At 38.0% G+C, this 15,090-nt stretch overlaps 1 protein-coding gene across 14 annotated transcripts in view; it reads right to left on the bottom strand.

Annotated features, from left to right (window-relative positions):
• Positions 1–15,090, bottom strand: part of INPP4B (inositol polyphosphate-4-phosphatase type II B) — a 717,274-nt gene that overhangs the window by 239,540 nt on the left and 462,644 nt on the right. For 9 of the 14 annotated variants that reach the window (XM_073805532.1, XM_073805533.1, XM_033857340.2 and 6 more), the window contains 2 exons: positions 12,865–12,915; positions 3,033–3,112 (listed from right to left, as the gene is read on the bottom strand). In XM_073805532.1, coding sequence (XP_073661633.1) covers positions 3,033–3,112; positions 12,865–12,915 — 131 coding nt within the window. Of the gene's footprint in view, positions 1–3,032; positions 3,113–3,254; positions 3,413–3,434; positions 3,685–12,864; positions 12,916–15,090 lie in introns of those variants that run through there. The other 5 variants (XM_073805536.1, XM_073805537.1, XM_073805538.1 and 2 more) reach the window with 4 other exon arrangements.

Here is a 15,090-nt window from a genome sequence, read left to right as displayed (position 1 = left end):
TTGTAATATTAAGCAGTGTCTTCCATGTCTGCAATTGTAATCCACTATACAAGAATCTTAGCTTGTTTACAGTACAGTATGGAAGTCAGGAATAGATAGTAATGAGCTAGAAAACGAAACAGAAAGGATGATTCAGATCTAAAGGAAGTCAGAGTAGACAGGAACTACCAAATGTAAACTAGAAAAACAAAGCAGATGTCATATAAAGGTACCAGGGTTAATACTAAATAAAGACACCGATTGGGATACTAGAACGCTTAGACAGAAATTTAGTGGCTATGCATTAAAATGAAAATGAGTTACATGAGTGGGAACCACTTTCTATATCGGAGGCATTCTCCCCAATACATGCAAACAAATTTTAGCCTACAATTTCAAAAATGCACGGTACCATATTTCATGCAATTTGAGTCTAAGTCTATAAATAAGACACACACTTCTTGCCCTTTTAAGTTTTTTGTGGAAAATAAAAATTCAACTCAAACTCAAAAATTCCAGTTCACAGTACATAGGACAGGCCACATTAAACTATGGTATTCCATGAAACTAGTTTGAGAGTTTGAAATCTGACTTACCTGATAAGAATAAGGGACAGTGAACACAAACAAAACCAGACTCACGATCCAAGAACGGTGCCGACAAATACGCCCTTACCCTTATTTCTGTGAATTTGTTTTACAGAAATCTGAGAATTCTACTCTTTAAAAATTATGACCCGAATGTAAAAGGAATAAAAGTCAGATAATGTCAGTGCAAAGGAATAGTAAAAACAAAACTAATAACCAAAAAAATGCTTCTTATCCCTGATCTAACGTTTTTCTGATTCAGTACCTCAGAGGTTGCCAAGTCACTGGAGAGAAGATAAATTACAACAGATGGAAAAACACGAAGCATCAGAAATCAGCAGGTTATGATAAGTCTATAATGTGTCTTGTTCATAGGGGGAGAAATCTACAAATTTGGCAAAGCACAAAAAGGGAAAAAAATATTAACCTTCCCATTTCAAAGTTGGCTTTCAAAAATTATTTCTTCTAGAAAATGCAATGCTTTGTTGCTAAATTTGGTTTCCTTTTAGACAATCAAAATCAAATAAATAAGAATCAGGAGTAGTCAAATCAAAAGTGGAAATGTGTCTTGATTTCCTCTAAATCTGGAATTGTTATATTCCTTTTTCCTTCTAAGTGTAGTACTCTTTCTGTTCCTATCCTTCCTCTAATTGTGTGTGTTCACATATTTTCATTGCACTAAGGATTTCTGGGTCCCTGATATCGGTTTCAAAGCCAGTGTCTAAATGTTGTGCAGAGGGCTGCGGACGTTAATGACAGTTATGATACAATCAATACTGCAGTTTGTGATCAGCAAGGTGAGGAATAAAGTACCATGCACCTTATATAGAAAACACGTGACCTGCTGGTGGTTCTCAGCAAGCTCAATGTCTGACATCTTATATCATGAATCCAGGGGCACTTGGGTCAAATCTAACTGCCATGCTAGATGGGTAACAGGTATCTTCTAGGATACCAGTGACAGTGGCAGATAGACATTTTAGCTGGCACTTACACACTTCCAACAGAAAATAAACACAGCAAAATTTTATTGGGAATAACACCACAAAACTATAAAGATTTTTAAATGCTGTCCCAAATAAAATGCAACAACAAAAAATGTTACAGCCGAAAGGAAGCCAAAAAGAAGATGACAGCCTCAGTAGAACCCTTCAACACTTATTTTTCTGCATGAACATGTGTTACTTTAAATTATTTTATACCATCTCTTAAGTCAAAATGCTAAACTGTAAGGATCAGGAAAAAGTCAGACAGGAGACAGCCAGCAGTACAGATTCCACCATAAACCATGACATCTACACTGAAATAAATTGGTTATAATGGGTCCTTAGGGGCTGGGCAGAGGGAAAACAAACTTGACACATTGTCTGTTCCCTGACAATGGTCTCTACATTGCATCAAAAGAAGAGCATCTTAAGATTTACAAACAATGTTCTCTACAATTTTTATATTCATTTATACTATATAAATATTGTAAGGCAGTGTTCTCCATGTATACATAATTTTAAAGTTATTATATGGTTAGAAAATAACATACTATTTTTCTAATTTATAATGAAGTTAAAAAGAAATGATTAATCTATTTAATACTCTTCTTAGTATGAAAACAGAGTGCAGTTCCTAAAGATTGTTGTGTCATCTGTATCAAAACAGATTGTACACATACTCAAAAGCATCTCTGATCTGCTGTCTGTTGCAATGAGTCTGTTTTAACTTATACTTTATTTTTTTAACTTACAGTTTATATTTAATAGTATAGCAGCAAAATAAACTAAAAAAAGAGAATAATCAGCCTACCCTTTATTATCATAAATCTGCAAGTTGCCTCTAACAAACATATTTCAAACCTAGAAACTCACTTGATTTAAAAAGTAACATTTTGATAAGTAACAGAAATATTATTTAGTAACATGCCCATCATTTCTATTTACTCTCTTACTTTCAAGAATTTTATCACCTTATTTTTTGAAGTTTCATTTCAAGTTTCATCACTTTATTTTTTATTTTATATTGAAGTACAGTTGCTTACAATATTATATTGGCTTCAGGTGTACAATACAGTGATTTGATATTTTTATAGATTATGCGCCATACAAAGCTATTATATTATTATTGGCTATATTCCCCTGCTGTACATTACATCCCTGTGACTTATATAACTGGTAGTTTGTACTGCTTAATCTCCTTCACCTTTTTGTCCATTCCCCACCCCTAACCCTCTGGCCACCACTAGTTTGTTAATAATGTCAGTTTTTTTCCCTACAAGAGCTGATAACTTTTGACCATGTGAAACACAGACTTGAATATGAACCTGAATAATTGCTGTTTCCCTGTAACTTGTTGCAGAGGAGAACATAAGCTGTTTGAGAGTTGACATCCAAACACCTGCAAGAATTGTGACTTTCAAACCCAACCAGCCTTCAATAAATATCACAGGCTGTTAAATTTAACAGCATTGAGACCCACCTCAGGCTCAGGGTCAGCACTTGCTCCTTGGACTTCAGTAGATCTCCGACTTTAAAACTGGCATAGCCCAGAAAGCTTCGCTGAAAATAAGAAAGAATGGTTTCCATTAACTTCTGAGGTTCTCAGAATTTTGTGTCACAGCAATCACACAAAACTAGTCTTCAGAAGAGTGAAATGTTAAATCTATTAGCCTGACAAATATTTCATTGACAGAAATACAACCATCAGTAATAGATGTCCACTTCATGGGGCGAGGTTGAGGGATGCAAATGCATCCTTCTCATTAAAAACAGAGATGAATAGCCAGGAAAATAACAAAATGTCTAACACAGAAGCCAGGACTTTTCCATGAACACATTTTCTCCCCACATGAAAACTGAGATAAAAGAAAAGATGACAGACGTTTAATATTTACCAATGCCGTCCTTGTTCTTATTAGAATTCCTCAAGTCATGGGCAGCAACAACTTTGTATTCCAGATATGAGCAAATCTGTTAGTTGGAGCTATTTTTATGTGGGATTCTGTGCAAGTTATAAATAGAAATGCTACATTTCTCCCCCATCACAGCAATGTTTAAAAGTATTTGTTTCCTTTGTTATTTCTACACTAGCATGGGACAATTTCACTCCAACACACAAAAAAGAATGGTACTTATTCAATTACATTTTCTAAAATTGCTTTTTTAACCTATCATACAGGGTGTTGACTATCTATGAATATATCTATCTTCTACACTCTCTGACTCATAATATAAAGAATAAAACACTAAATTGGTTTTTCTTTTCCAGGATAAAAATCTTTCATCTCTTTTTAATATTCCTGGCTGCTTGTGATTTAAAAGTCACAATATTATGGTATACCATAAATAAGATTTCTCATTCTCCTTTCAAGGTCAAGATGTAAACGCGAAAATATCAGTATCAAACCCGTATTATTACCTATACCATTGCTGCCTAACACACTGTAATACTTTACAAGAAGTCTACACTACATCTTCCAGAACATTCTCTCTTCATAGGTCTGTTGCCAGCCTGCCCTAGAATGAGATGCTGGACTTAAGTCAACTGGCTCTTTTCAGAGGCAAGTGTGCAGTGATTCCATACATAAGAGGCTGCACCTACACAAAGTGATCCTTGAGCATAGAGAAGACAAGCTTCAGGTCAGAATTTTTCTCCTTCTTTTCAAAGTTCTAACTTAGAAGAACTGGTTCAAAAATTGTAAAGGCAAACATTTGAAATACAACTCGGTTGTAAGTTGGAGATGCCTATATGTTAGTAATGATAAAACCTAATTAATTCACTTGAAACTCGAAGAAGTGGTTTAGATACCAAGTCGCCAAATTGGGGATCATAGAAGACTAAATTATTAGGTGAAGAATGTTATGTGAAAACAGAAGATTTGTGGAAACAAGCTGTGATGACATGAATGCTGAGAGTGAATCAAGGCAGAGAAGAATTCCAAGAGCTGTATGAACAAAGCCAAAATTTAGGGTGACTTTTCAGTAAGGGGTAGAGAGTGTCTAGGAGAGACCCAGCTGAACAAAAGCACTTATGCCCCCTCAGCAGACAACCTACTAGGACGTCCCTGTATAAAAGGGCTCCCCTTCTCCACACTGCTCGTCTCCATTCCTTATCCTGTTGTATTTTTTCTATTGTCACTTAAATATTATGTATTTCATTGCTTATTCTGTCCTCCCCTCAAAATAAAAATTGAGATTTGAAGATGCACGACGAGCTTTGTTTTCTGGTAACCTCCCACTGCCTAACACACATTAGGTGTGTGATAAATAGTGACTGACAATAAATGAATGAATGAATGGCATAGACACTAGCTTTCAAGTAATTTATACTATGAGATATAAAAGAAATACTCCTTCTGCAGATATTTATAAACCATTATAATTCACTGACCTGTGGGAAATTAAAACAATTTTTTAGCTTGTGGATTGTATAACGTGGTAGTGAATTTCACTTTAGCATTTTGTATGTTAAAGAGATGTCTTGCTTATTTCTCTTTCACCGGTCATTAGGGTTATTAATTTAAATTCTACCCCTCACTCATTATCCTCACTTGAAGAAAATGCTCAACCCATTTGACCCATCGTGACCAGAAATGTCACGATGCCCCCAAATTTCAAGTTATTTCTTCTCCTTGCCTTTTGAGATTTCTGAAGGAAGGGATGGTTTTAGAATTAAGAAAACAAACTGCACATGCCATGAATGTTAGTGTGGTCTTTTCAGCAATAGAAGCAGCAGATGTCCCAGACGGGAATGTAGCAACGAGAGACAGGTGGAGGGGCTATTTTCAGACATGCGCCCCAGACACACCAGCAGGCACAGCTGCAAGTAGTCTGTGACCACAAGTCATTTAATGTCTCTCCTGCCTACCAGGCCGGGAGCTCCTGTGGAAGCAGGACCTTGGCTCGTCCATCTTCTAGCTCAGCCCGTTGTCCGGAACAGAGAGGCTGCATGCTACGCCCACTGCTGCACTGAGTGTTTGCAGTGTGCCAAAATGGATGCCTGTGAGTCAACCTTTTCCATCACAACTGTCAGCCACGTGCTTAATCTCAAAGGATATTATCCTTTGAGAGAGAGCTTACAGAAATCATACAATCCGTTATAAATCAACTTAGGTAATGGCATTATGAAAGGGTGTCAAACCAGAGGAAGTGTTATTTGTTCTAAAAATATTTTTAAAATTTATTCTAAAAATAACTGTACATTAGGACTACATGTCACATAAAATGCATTTAATAAAATCCCTCAGTTTAAAGACATTGCCTAATTGTTTCACATTGCAATACCGAACAATGGACTTGCCTATACTCGTACTTTCTAGCAGGTTTTTATGTGTCTGCTTCGCCTCAGTATAAATAAAACTAGGACCCTCCACACACCTGAAAGTGGAAAACACATCATTCATTTACATGAATATTCACTGGACTCCTGGTCAAAGAATGAATTAGAGAGAAAACAGTCTTCTCTATTATGAAACCTGAATTCCCATGGAGGGAAAACGGCACACAATGCTAATGCAAAAGAATAATTTAATATAGAGTTATTTTATCTTTACTGTCACTTTAATCATAATCATAGAATTTAAGAAAATTATTTCAAAAAATCTGTTTATATTCCAAATATAACTCAGGGAACAATGTTTTCATCTCTCCTTCAGTATTGTTTCTAAAATTCTCATCTTCAAGGTTTTAAACTGGGAGATCCAATATCAGGGGAAAATTTTAAAACAAAGAAAAAAAAAATTAAAGTGTCACTAGAGTTGGAGGTCTGAAGTGTAGTTCTAAATCCATGATTATGTCCAAAAATGGAAATCTGGGCAATTAAATCACTTCTCCCAGCCCCCAGGCTGGCTGTCCACTGACGGGCACTGTCAACCTCCATTTGTCTGTCTTCTCTCTCACAAATCTGGGACTTGGACAAGTTACTCCACCATACTAGGCCTTAGTTTCTGGATGAAAATGTTGCATAGGATAACTGTATCTTTCTCATTGTTATTGTTATAAGAATTAAAGTAATCCAGGCAAAGCACTTAGTACATTGCTGGGAAAATAGGAAGCACTGCATAAATATTAGCTTGCATAGTACTTAAGGAAAATATGCCCAGACGTCAGATGACTTAAATATAAGTCCACTTCAAATACTTTTTGGAAAAGGCCGAGTATTTTAAAAAAAAAGTCTATGAGAAATTCCTATTATAAAAAAGAAAAATGTATGTTTAAAAATAAAAGTTAGATTCAGGGAAATATAAACTAGAATAAATTCTAGTGAAAAAAAAGATACGAAAGTTATGTGGTCCTTAGTGTTGAGCACACGTTACCTATAATTCCTTATAGCTCAAATTTTTATTAGATCATGTGGAATGCTTATCAGAGGCCAAGAAATGTCTGAATGAAATCAACAAACATTAAGACTTATTAAGACATGGCCAGTCTGTAGATGAAGAGACAGGAACCCATGGGAGTTAACTGGCTTACACCTGGTCACAGAACTAGTTAATGTGCAGAAGCCAAGTTAGAATCCAGGTTTCTCGCTCTTCAGTCCAGAATTCTTTCATCCCCCTCACGCTGTGCCTCATTTCCAGGACAGGTGGCAATTCCCTTTCCTTCTGACAGGCTCTCTGCCTGCACTCTGTGCGGCTCTGACCTTTCTTGCCTGCTCATGACAATGCAACACTCACCATTATCATTCTGGTGCAGGCACCCAAAGCAGATGATCATTAAATTGCTAGATGCACGATTTCAATCACTCACCTGGCTGGAGAGTGATATCAAGCAGGGTGGAGAATGCAGGGCACCTGTCTCAATCCCTGGCTCTGCTCTACGGGGAGCGTACAAATAAACCGTTCATCCTGCCTGCCCTGGTGGGGACTCAGCGCAAGTCACAGACATCCAGAATGCTCAGCAGGGTTGCATACCTGCCTGAAGCGGGTCCTCCATGGTCTCGTTCCCCTGGTACTACACAAGGATCCAGAGGAAGTGCTCCTCCATACACATACCTCCATCGCCTATGTTCATCTCACAAAGCCTTTATTCAAAGTTTAGGTTTCCTTTATACTACAACTTTCATGGATCTCCCAAGTTTTTCCAAGTACTGTCCAGAGCTGCATTATCCAGCATGTGCACTAGTTTGTGGCTACTGTGAGTTGAGTTGTGTTCTAAGTGTAAACACAAACCAGATTTATAAGATGTGATATGAAAAACGGAGTGTGAAATATATCATTACTGATTTCTGAATTGATTACATTTTGAAATGATAATATTTTACATATATTGAGTTAAATAAAATATTACAACTAATTTCACCTGTTTTCTTGTTACTCTTTTAAAAGCAAGGGCTGCTAGAAAATTTTAACTTACATATGTGGCATGCATTAAATTTCTAGTAGACAGGGTTGTTTTTTTATTTTTAATTTTTATTGGAGTATAGTTGCTTTACAATGTTAGTTTCTGCCATGCAGCAAAGTGAATCAGTCATACGTATACATGTATACCCTCTTTTTTAGATTTCCTTTCAATTCAGGTCACCACAGAGCACTGAGTAGAGTTCCCTGTGCTATACAGTAGGTTCTCATGAGTTATCTATTTTATACATAGTAGTGTACGTATGTCAATCCAAATTTCCCAATTCATCCTCCCTCCCCCCTTGGTATCCATAAGTTTGTTCTCTACATCTGTGTCTCTATTTCTGCTTTGCAAATAAGTTCATCTGTACCATTTTTCTAGATTCCACATATAAGCGATATTATACAATATTTGTTTTTCTCTTTTTGACTTACTTCACTCTGTATGACAGTCTCTAGAAGACAGTGCTGGTTTTTGAGGGTAAATGAAGATATCCATAATACTCTGACATATTCTCATAAAACTATATACTGGAACTGTGGTGTAGGTTTTAAAAGGTCTTTGAAAACCAGAAGTTTATATGGTGAGGCAGGCTGATACACAGCATCTCCTGCATATAACTTACAGGATGGGCCCTTTTTCATACTTTTGTACAGGTACTGTTTCTTCCCCCTCTACCCTAACAGACATGGTTGTGTGGTTTCCCACTCTATAGGAAGGGACAGAGGGTACATGAACTATATGCGCTGAAAAAATACATGACAAAGAAAAAAGAACTGAGAGAATATCTATTACAACTTGATGAACAGTCCAAAGAACACATTAAAATGCAATTTAGGGCAAAGTCATATATTATAAAATTACATCTTTACTATGAATATACCTCACAAGGTCTCAGAGCACAGACTGGTATCTGCTTGACTGAGTCATCACCAAAGGTGTGGTTTCATCTAATAGATGCTGCTGAAGAATGCGAAGAAATGTATAGAACATATTTGAAAGATTTATAATAAAAAATTTTAGCTGATTTTTTAAATTGGAGTACTTAGTGGCTAGAGTCCAGGGCACATTGTAACGGCAGAGCCATTACCTGCTCTATGTTCTTGGCCAAGAACTTAAATTCTCAAGGATTTTTTTCAGTGTCCAAAAAAATAGTTTGGAGGAGTGATGAGATGTATATTAATCAGCGGTACTTCACAGCTGCTCAAGGCGTGACAATTTTTCTCTATCCAGAATATCATGTGCTCTGAGGGTGTTAGAAAAGCCAAGGCATGCTGACTTGTTCTTATTTAGACTCATTCTTATCATGCCTGAGATTTAGTTTGGTAATATAATTACCATTTTATTGATTTCTGATGTGTCATAAAATATACTCGATTCTTACCATGTTATTGCAATTATTTTTAGACACCCCCTCCCTTTTTATTCTGCTGCTTCTAAAAAAATATAAGATGGCTGGCAAACCAAAATCATGGTATGCTTCCTAATGCATTCAATACATATATCATGATTTGCTAATTTCTGGGCACAGAGCTAGGGCTATTAAAGTAAACAAAATACACATGATCTTTGCAAACAAAATATACATGATCTTTGCAATCAAAATAAACTAGTCTTTTGTTAAACAAAATACTAGTTTAACATCTAGTAGGAGAGTGGAGACATTACTAATAAATAATACCCATTCTGCCCAAGTTGCATTCCTAATAGCATCTTGATTTTGTTTAAATGGGAATTGTATCCCGATTCCCTTCTACCCAGGGACTCTGATCGTCTCAGTGATTATGTAAGTGGTGGGACAGTTGGCCCTCTGTACCCTGGGGTGCAGAACCACTGAGATAAAACCCGCAGATATGCAAATCCAACTGTAAGGGACTTGAGCACCCATGGAGTTTTGGTATCCGAGGAGGATCCTGGAACCAATCTCCTGAGGATATTGAGGAACGACTGTATACCAGTTGAGTTTTCCTTTCCAGAATTGAAGGAACAGGATGAGATGCTCAGAACCTTTTCAATTTGGAATGTGATACCTGGAGGTGTAATGGTCAGACTGTACAATACTTTAAGAAAGGAGAAGCAGGACAATGGACAGAGACTGGTTGCTTTAAGTCCTTTTGAGAAGCTGGAGACTTGGGCAATTTCCCCATGACTTTTCTTAACATGAGAAGAACAAGTCTGTTACCTACTCTTCATCCAGTTACTTGCTTCTGAATGCATTCCTAACTGATACAATAGGCATGTCAGAGAATGCCCATTGAGAAGTTTCTCTTGGTCCAGGAATTATAGATGAGTCTTTGTCAAGGATGAGGACACAAGATAACAAATGTTCCACATGATAAGTTCAGAAAACCTCATCACAGTGCCTAAAAGGAGCCAGTTTAGAGAAACTGGTCTATTAGTAACCACAACACAGCCAGTTCATATAAAGGTAGTGCTGGAAGAGAGAGGTCAGAACTTGGGGAGGATACAATTTAGGAAATGAAGCAGATCTCTCTCTTCATTACCCTCAGGAAAACATCTTGATCTCCAAGGCCAAAACCGAAGTCATGGGAGTATGGACCCAAAACATGACTTATGAAGCTTGAAGGTGTCCAAACCATCTCTACCTCTGCTGTGTTGGGAACCGGTGATCGTGTCTCCTTTGGGAATCATTGATTATCTAGTACCCGATGCTGCTGGGGCTCATAGAAACGGTCAGAAGAGACATGGTTCAGCCAGAACCAGATCCCCCACGATGGGAAAGTATACAATGGGAAGGGGCCTCCAAGGCCTCCAGAAATACCTATATTTGTGCTCACAGGAGAGCCAGCATTTCACTCTGCCACAAAGAGAACTCGGGCAGCATTATGCTGAGAAGCATAAAAACCAGCATAAAGGGCACCACACCTCATGGTGGGCAAGCACACAAGGAACCTCTCCCCTTTCCTTTCTCCTGAGTAACTGAGCAATGAGAGGAGGAAAGGGGAGAATGTGTGAGGATGGACCATTCCCCCTCCCCCCAACACAAGTTGCTAGAAGCGCAGAGTTGTCTACAGCCTGTAGCAGGAAATGGTGGAGGAGAGGGTGGAAGAGAATAATTTAAAATCAGAGAAGAGACTCAAGTTTTAAAATGAATAAGATGCATTCCATTCCAAGAACTTGAGTGAGAGAAAAAATAGGGGGGAAATTCATACAATTAGGCCAAGATGTCATTAAAATCTCAAGCAAGGAGGATTTAACACAGAGAAATTGTGGGAGTGAGCAGTTGGAGGAAAATAATTAAACCAGCTCATCTTTCTTGAACCTCAAAAAGTAAATGGTAATTTTTTTAAAAAAATGATTAACTTACTAAGAGTTATAAATTTCATTCTTTTTTTTTTGCCATTTGCAGCAACATGGATGGACTTGGAGGGCATTATGCTAAGTGAAATAAGTCAGACAAAGAAAGACAAATACTGTATGGTATCACTTAACATGTGAAATGTAAAAAACACAACAAACTAGTGAATAAATAAAATAAGAAGCAGACCCACAGATACAGTGAACAAACTAGTGGTTATCAGTGGGGAGAGGGAAGGGGGAGGAGCAAAATAGGGGTGGGGGAAAAGGGTTATTATGGGATTATATGAAATCATGTGTGTGAAACATTTGAAAATTGTAAAGCACTATAGATTTTTTTTTTAATTTAAAAAAAGAGTTACAAATTTCAGAAGGCCTTACATTATATGAAGGAACTGTAAAGGGTGTGAGGACGGCTTGCACTGGTGGTTCTAGTTTGAAGGAGGACGTCTGAGTGGTCGTAGGCAAAAGGCCTGTGACCCGAGTCCTGAGCTGGGAGAGAGCACCACTGGGCAGCCAGGCAAGGAGACTGCATGTGTCCTGCAGGGAGAGAGGCCTGAGGCTGGGAGGACTCGCTGGTTCCTTGGGAGAAACTCTAGCAGCCCAGGTAGTCTTGGCACCAAGACTGGCGGTGGAAGTGAGAGCAGCACAAGAGGCTGAAGGGACTGGCAGGAAACAAAGCATGAAGATTCATTTAAGTCAAAGAGAGTTATTCAGCCTGTTCCAGGAAGAAACTAGAAGGCTGCGTTCGGCATGAGAGAGCACGAAGTACCCTTTTCCTTCCCCTACGCTGAGAGATGCAGAGGTGGCTGACTCACTTCTCAGCCAATGCAAGGCACGCTTTCTGGAGGGTCCCCTTAGCAGGTTGGGATGGCAGCTGTTGCCAATGAGGAAATGAATGCTACCTAGCACAGGGCTCCCCACACCCACCGGAAGAAGATTGCCAACTGCCTGTAGGATTTCAGGGAATTTCAAATAGGCCTTTCAGTTGGCAGGGCCTCTTAGGCTCAACTTACTTCTGGACTTTTTCCACCTTTCTGAATGCAGGATCCCAGGGACCAGCCTGCTGGGCTATTCTTCAGGAGCCTCCATTGCCTACTGCAAACTTGTCCAAGCAAAATGACCTGTTACTCTCTTGCTCTCCCAACTTGTAAAAGCTTGAGATGCAATGGCTCAGATGCAGCAGGAAAACCTCAGCTGGATTTTCCAGCACTGGGCTGCACTTCGGTGGCATCTTCTGTTTCAACCCGCCCTACAGTGTTGAAGCGGCTGGACGCAGAAAACATCCCAGTCCCACGGCTAGTCAGCCCTCTGCGTCCTTGCGGAAGCGGTCGAGCTCACACCTGCAATTTCCCAGCCTCCTGTTGGTCCTGGAATGTTGGCTCCGAATCACATCTCAGTTACCTGCAGGGCAATTCCTAGACTCATCTCTAGCCAGCTGAACTAAATAAGAATTCACTTGAGGATGATTTTCAGGAGACAAGGAATGAAGTCCATGCAATTCCACAAATATGTGACCGTGTCTCCTTGCAGGTCACACTCTATTAATTTAACTCAATTTTATTTGTCAGCTAGAAGGCAGAAGGCCAGAGAAAACCCAAATGATTAGCTTAGAAATGATGTGTGTGCCTTTTGGAAACAAAAGAAACACTTACCCCAACCTCTGGCGGGGGATCCTTATGTTCAGGGAGGACACTTGTTCTAACCTAAGGAGAAAAACAAACATTTTCTGTATGACTTTGGAGTAGAAACCAGTGCAGAAGCTTCACACAGGTGCTGTTTGCATTTTCCCTCATCTGGCATCAGTTCAGACTCTGTGGTTAATCATTACTGAAGGTACCTGTGTATGACATCCACTGTGGGCAACAACGATGCTATCTTTTTATAGTTCCTGAATTTCCTGAGGTTCTTAAGTAGACAGAGCTCATCCCATCACTCCTTGTCAAATACAGAGATATCTGGGCTTTAGGTGAATCACTTTTAATCTCCTTGAAAAGCAAAGCTCATTCAACATTCCAGGGAAGGGACAGAGTTGGCATAGAGAATGTCATTCCATGAATGCTTATAAATATTTATTCTCTTTTAGGATATCTCTCTCTCTTGAGAATTCTGGGCCAAACTGTGATATACCATCATCTAGATTCCTTTGAAAACTAATTCTTGATTGTGGGAGAGGATAATAGTGTAAAATAGTCATTTGGGGAAGCTTTTCATATGTTTAAAAAGCATTCCTGGTGAAAAATCAACTCCTTAGATGATAAGTAGACATATTTCTTCTAGTGGGTGGTGATCCTCAGCCCTGGCTGTACGTTAGAATTACCTGGAGACCTTTCAAACTACCTGTGCTCTTTCCTGTCCACGGATATTGACCCTAATGTACAGTTACGAGTCTATGATTCTCTATTTAAGAAAAAAGATGTTTCCGATAAAAAGAAGTCACAATTATCTTTCTCACTTACGAAAAAGCTAGTAAAAGCAGGAAGAAAACATAAAACCTAAACCTAGTATATCTAAATTTGAAGTAAGGATGAGATAAACAAGTTAAATGAATACACAGCAACATACAAGAACACTGTGTTTAACTGGAGAGCAGAGGGCTGCGGGGAGGGATGAGAGAGAGGAACCCAGGAACATATAATGGATCAACATTTTAGGGGGTCATTTTAACAAAATCCCTTTGGAGGTGCAGCAAGGGCAATCGTACTTCTTTGTTTCTTTATGACAGATCCAGCATTATCACTTGTACAATTTGTCAGTCATTATGACTCAAAATTGTTCACCATTATTTTGTCACACAAAATAATGACAGGAGAGACCCCCACAGAGTAAACACAATTTACAGAACATGCTCAGCTCAGGATTTCATGACAGAGAGCTCACTGTTTAAGAGCATTTCCAGGTTGGTAGCTGCATTAACGTTCTTTGGTCCAGAATGTTCAGAGGTACCCTTCAGTCTCATTATCTGGAAATCATTAGCTGGCCTCAAAGGATGAGGAAGCTTGGAAACTATATATTAATATATAGCATGCTGTAATGGACCATATAGTGTGTGTGTGTACACACATAGACTATATAAATACAGTGTGTGTGTATAGACTATATACATAGCATGTGTAATATACACACACTATACACATATAGACATATGTATACTAGAATAAATTATATACATAGTGAATTAATTATATACAGAGTGAATAAATATTCACATACATGCAACTCATACACACACATATATATGTGTATATTTATACATCATTTTAAGAAAATATTTGATATCCAAATAACATTACCCAAAAGGATATATAAATATAGTATATGGATATATACATGTATAGACTATATACATAGTGTGTGTATATACACACACACTATATACATTTATACATATATATATATCAGAATGAACTACATATATAGGGAATATTCACATACATGCAACTAATACACACATGTATATATGTGTATATTTATATATCACCTTAAGAAAATATTTGACATCCAAATAATATCATCCAAAGGGATATATAAATACAGTATGTGTGTGCGCATATATGTACATATATGTATCTATTTATATGGACTATACACATAGTGTGTGCATACACATAACACTATATACATATATATACCAGAATGAACTATATATACAGTGAATAAATATTCACATACATGCAACTCATACACTAATATATATGGGTATATTTATATATCATTTTAAGAAAATATTTGACATCCAAATAACACCATCCAAAGGGATATGCTTGAATTTAGAAATAAAGTGAAAGAAGTCCGAAACTGTTAAACATATGTAGGACTGCATATAGTGTGTGTGTGTGTGTGTGTGCGTGCGTGTGTGTGTGTGTAGACAATGCAATCTA

This window comes from Tursiops truncatus, chromosome 5 (assembly GCF_011762595.2).
Source record: "Tursiops truncatus isolate mTurTru1 chromosome 5, mTurTru1.mat.Y, whole genome shotgun sequence".
Taxonomy (NCBI): Eukaryota; Metazoa; Chordata; class Mammalia; order Artiodactyla; family Delphinidae; genus Tursiops; species Tursiops truncatus.
Note: the sequence above shows the minus strand (reverse complement) of the source record. Positions and strands in the feature narration are given on the sequence as shown.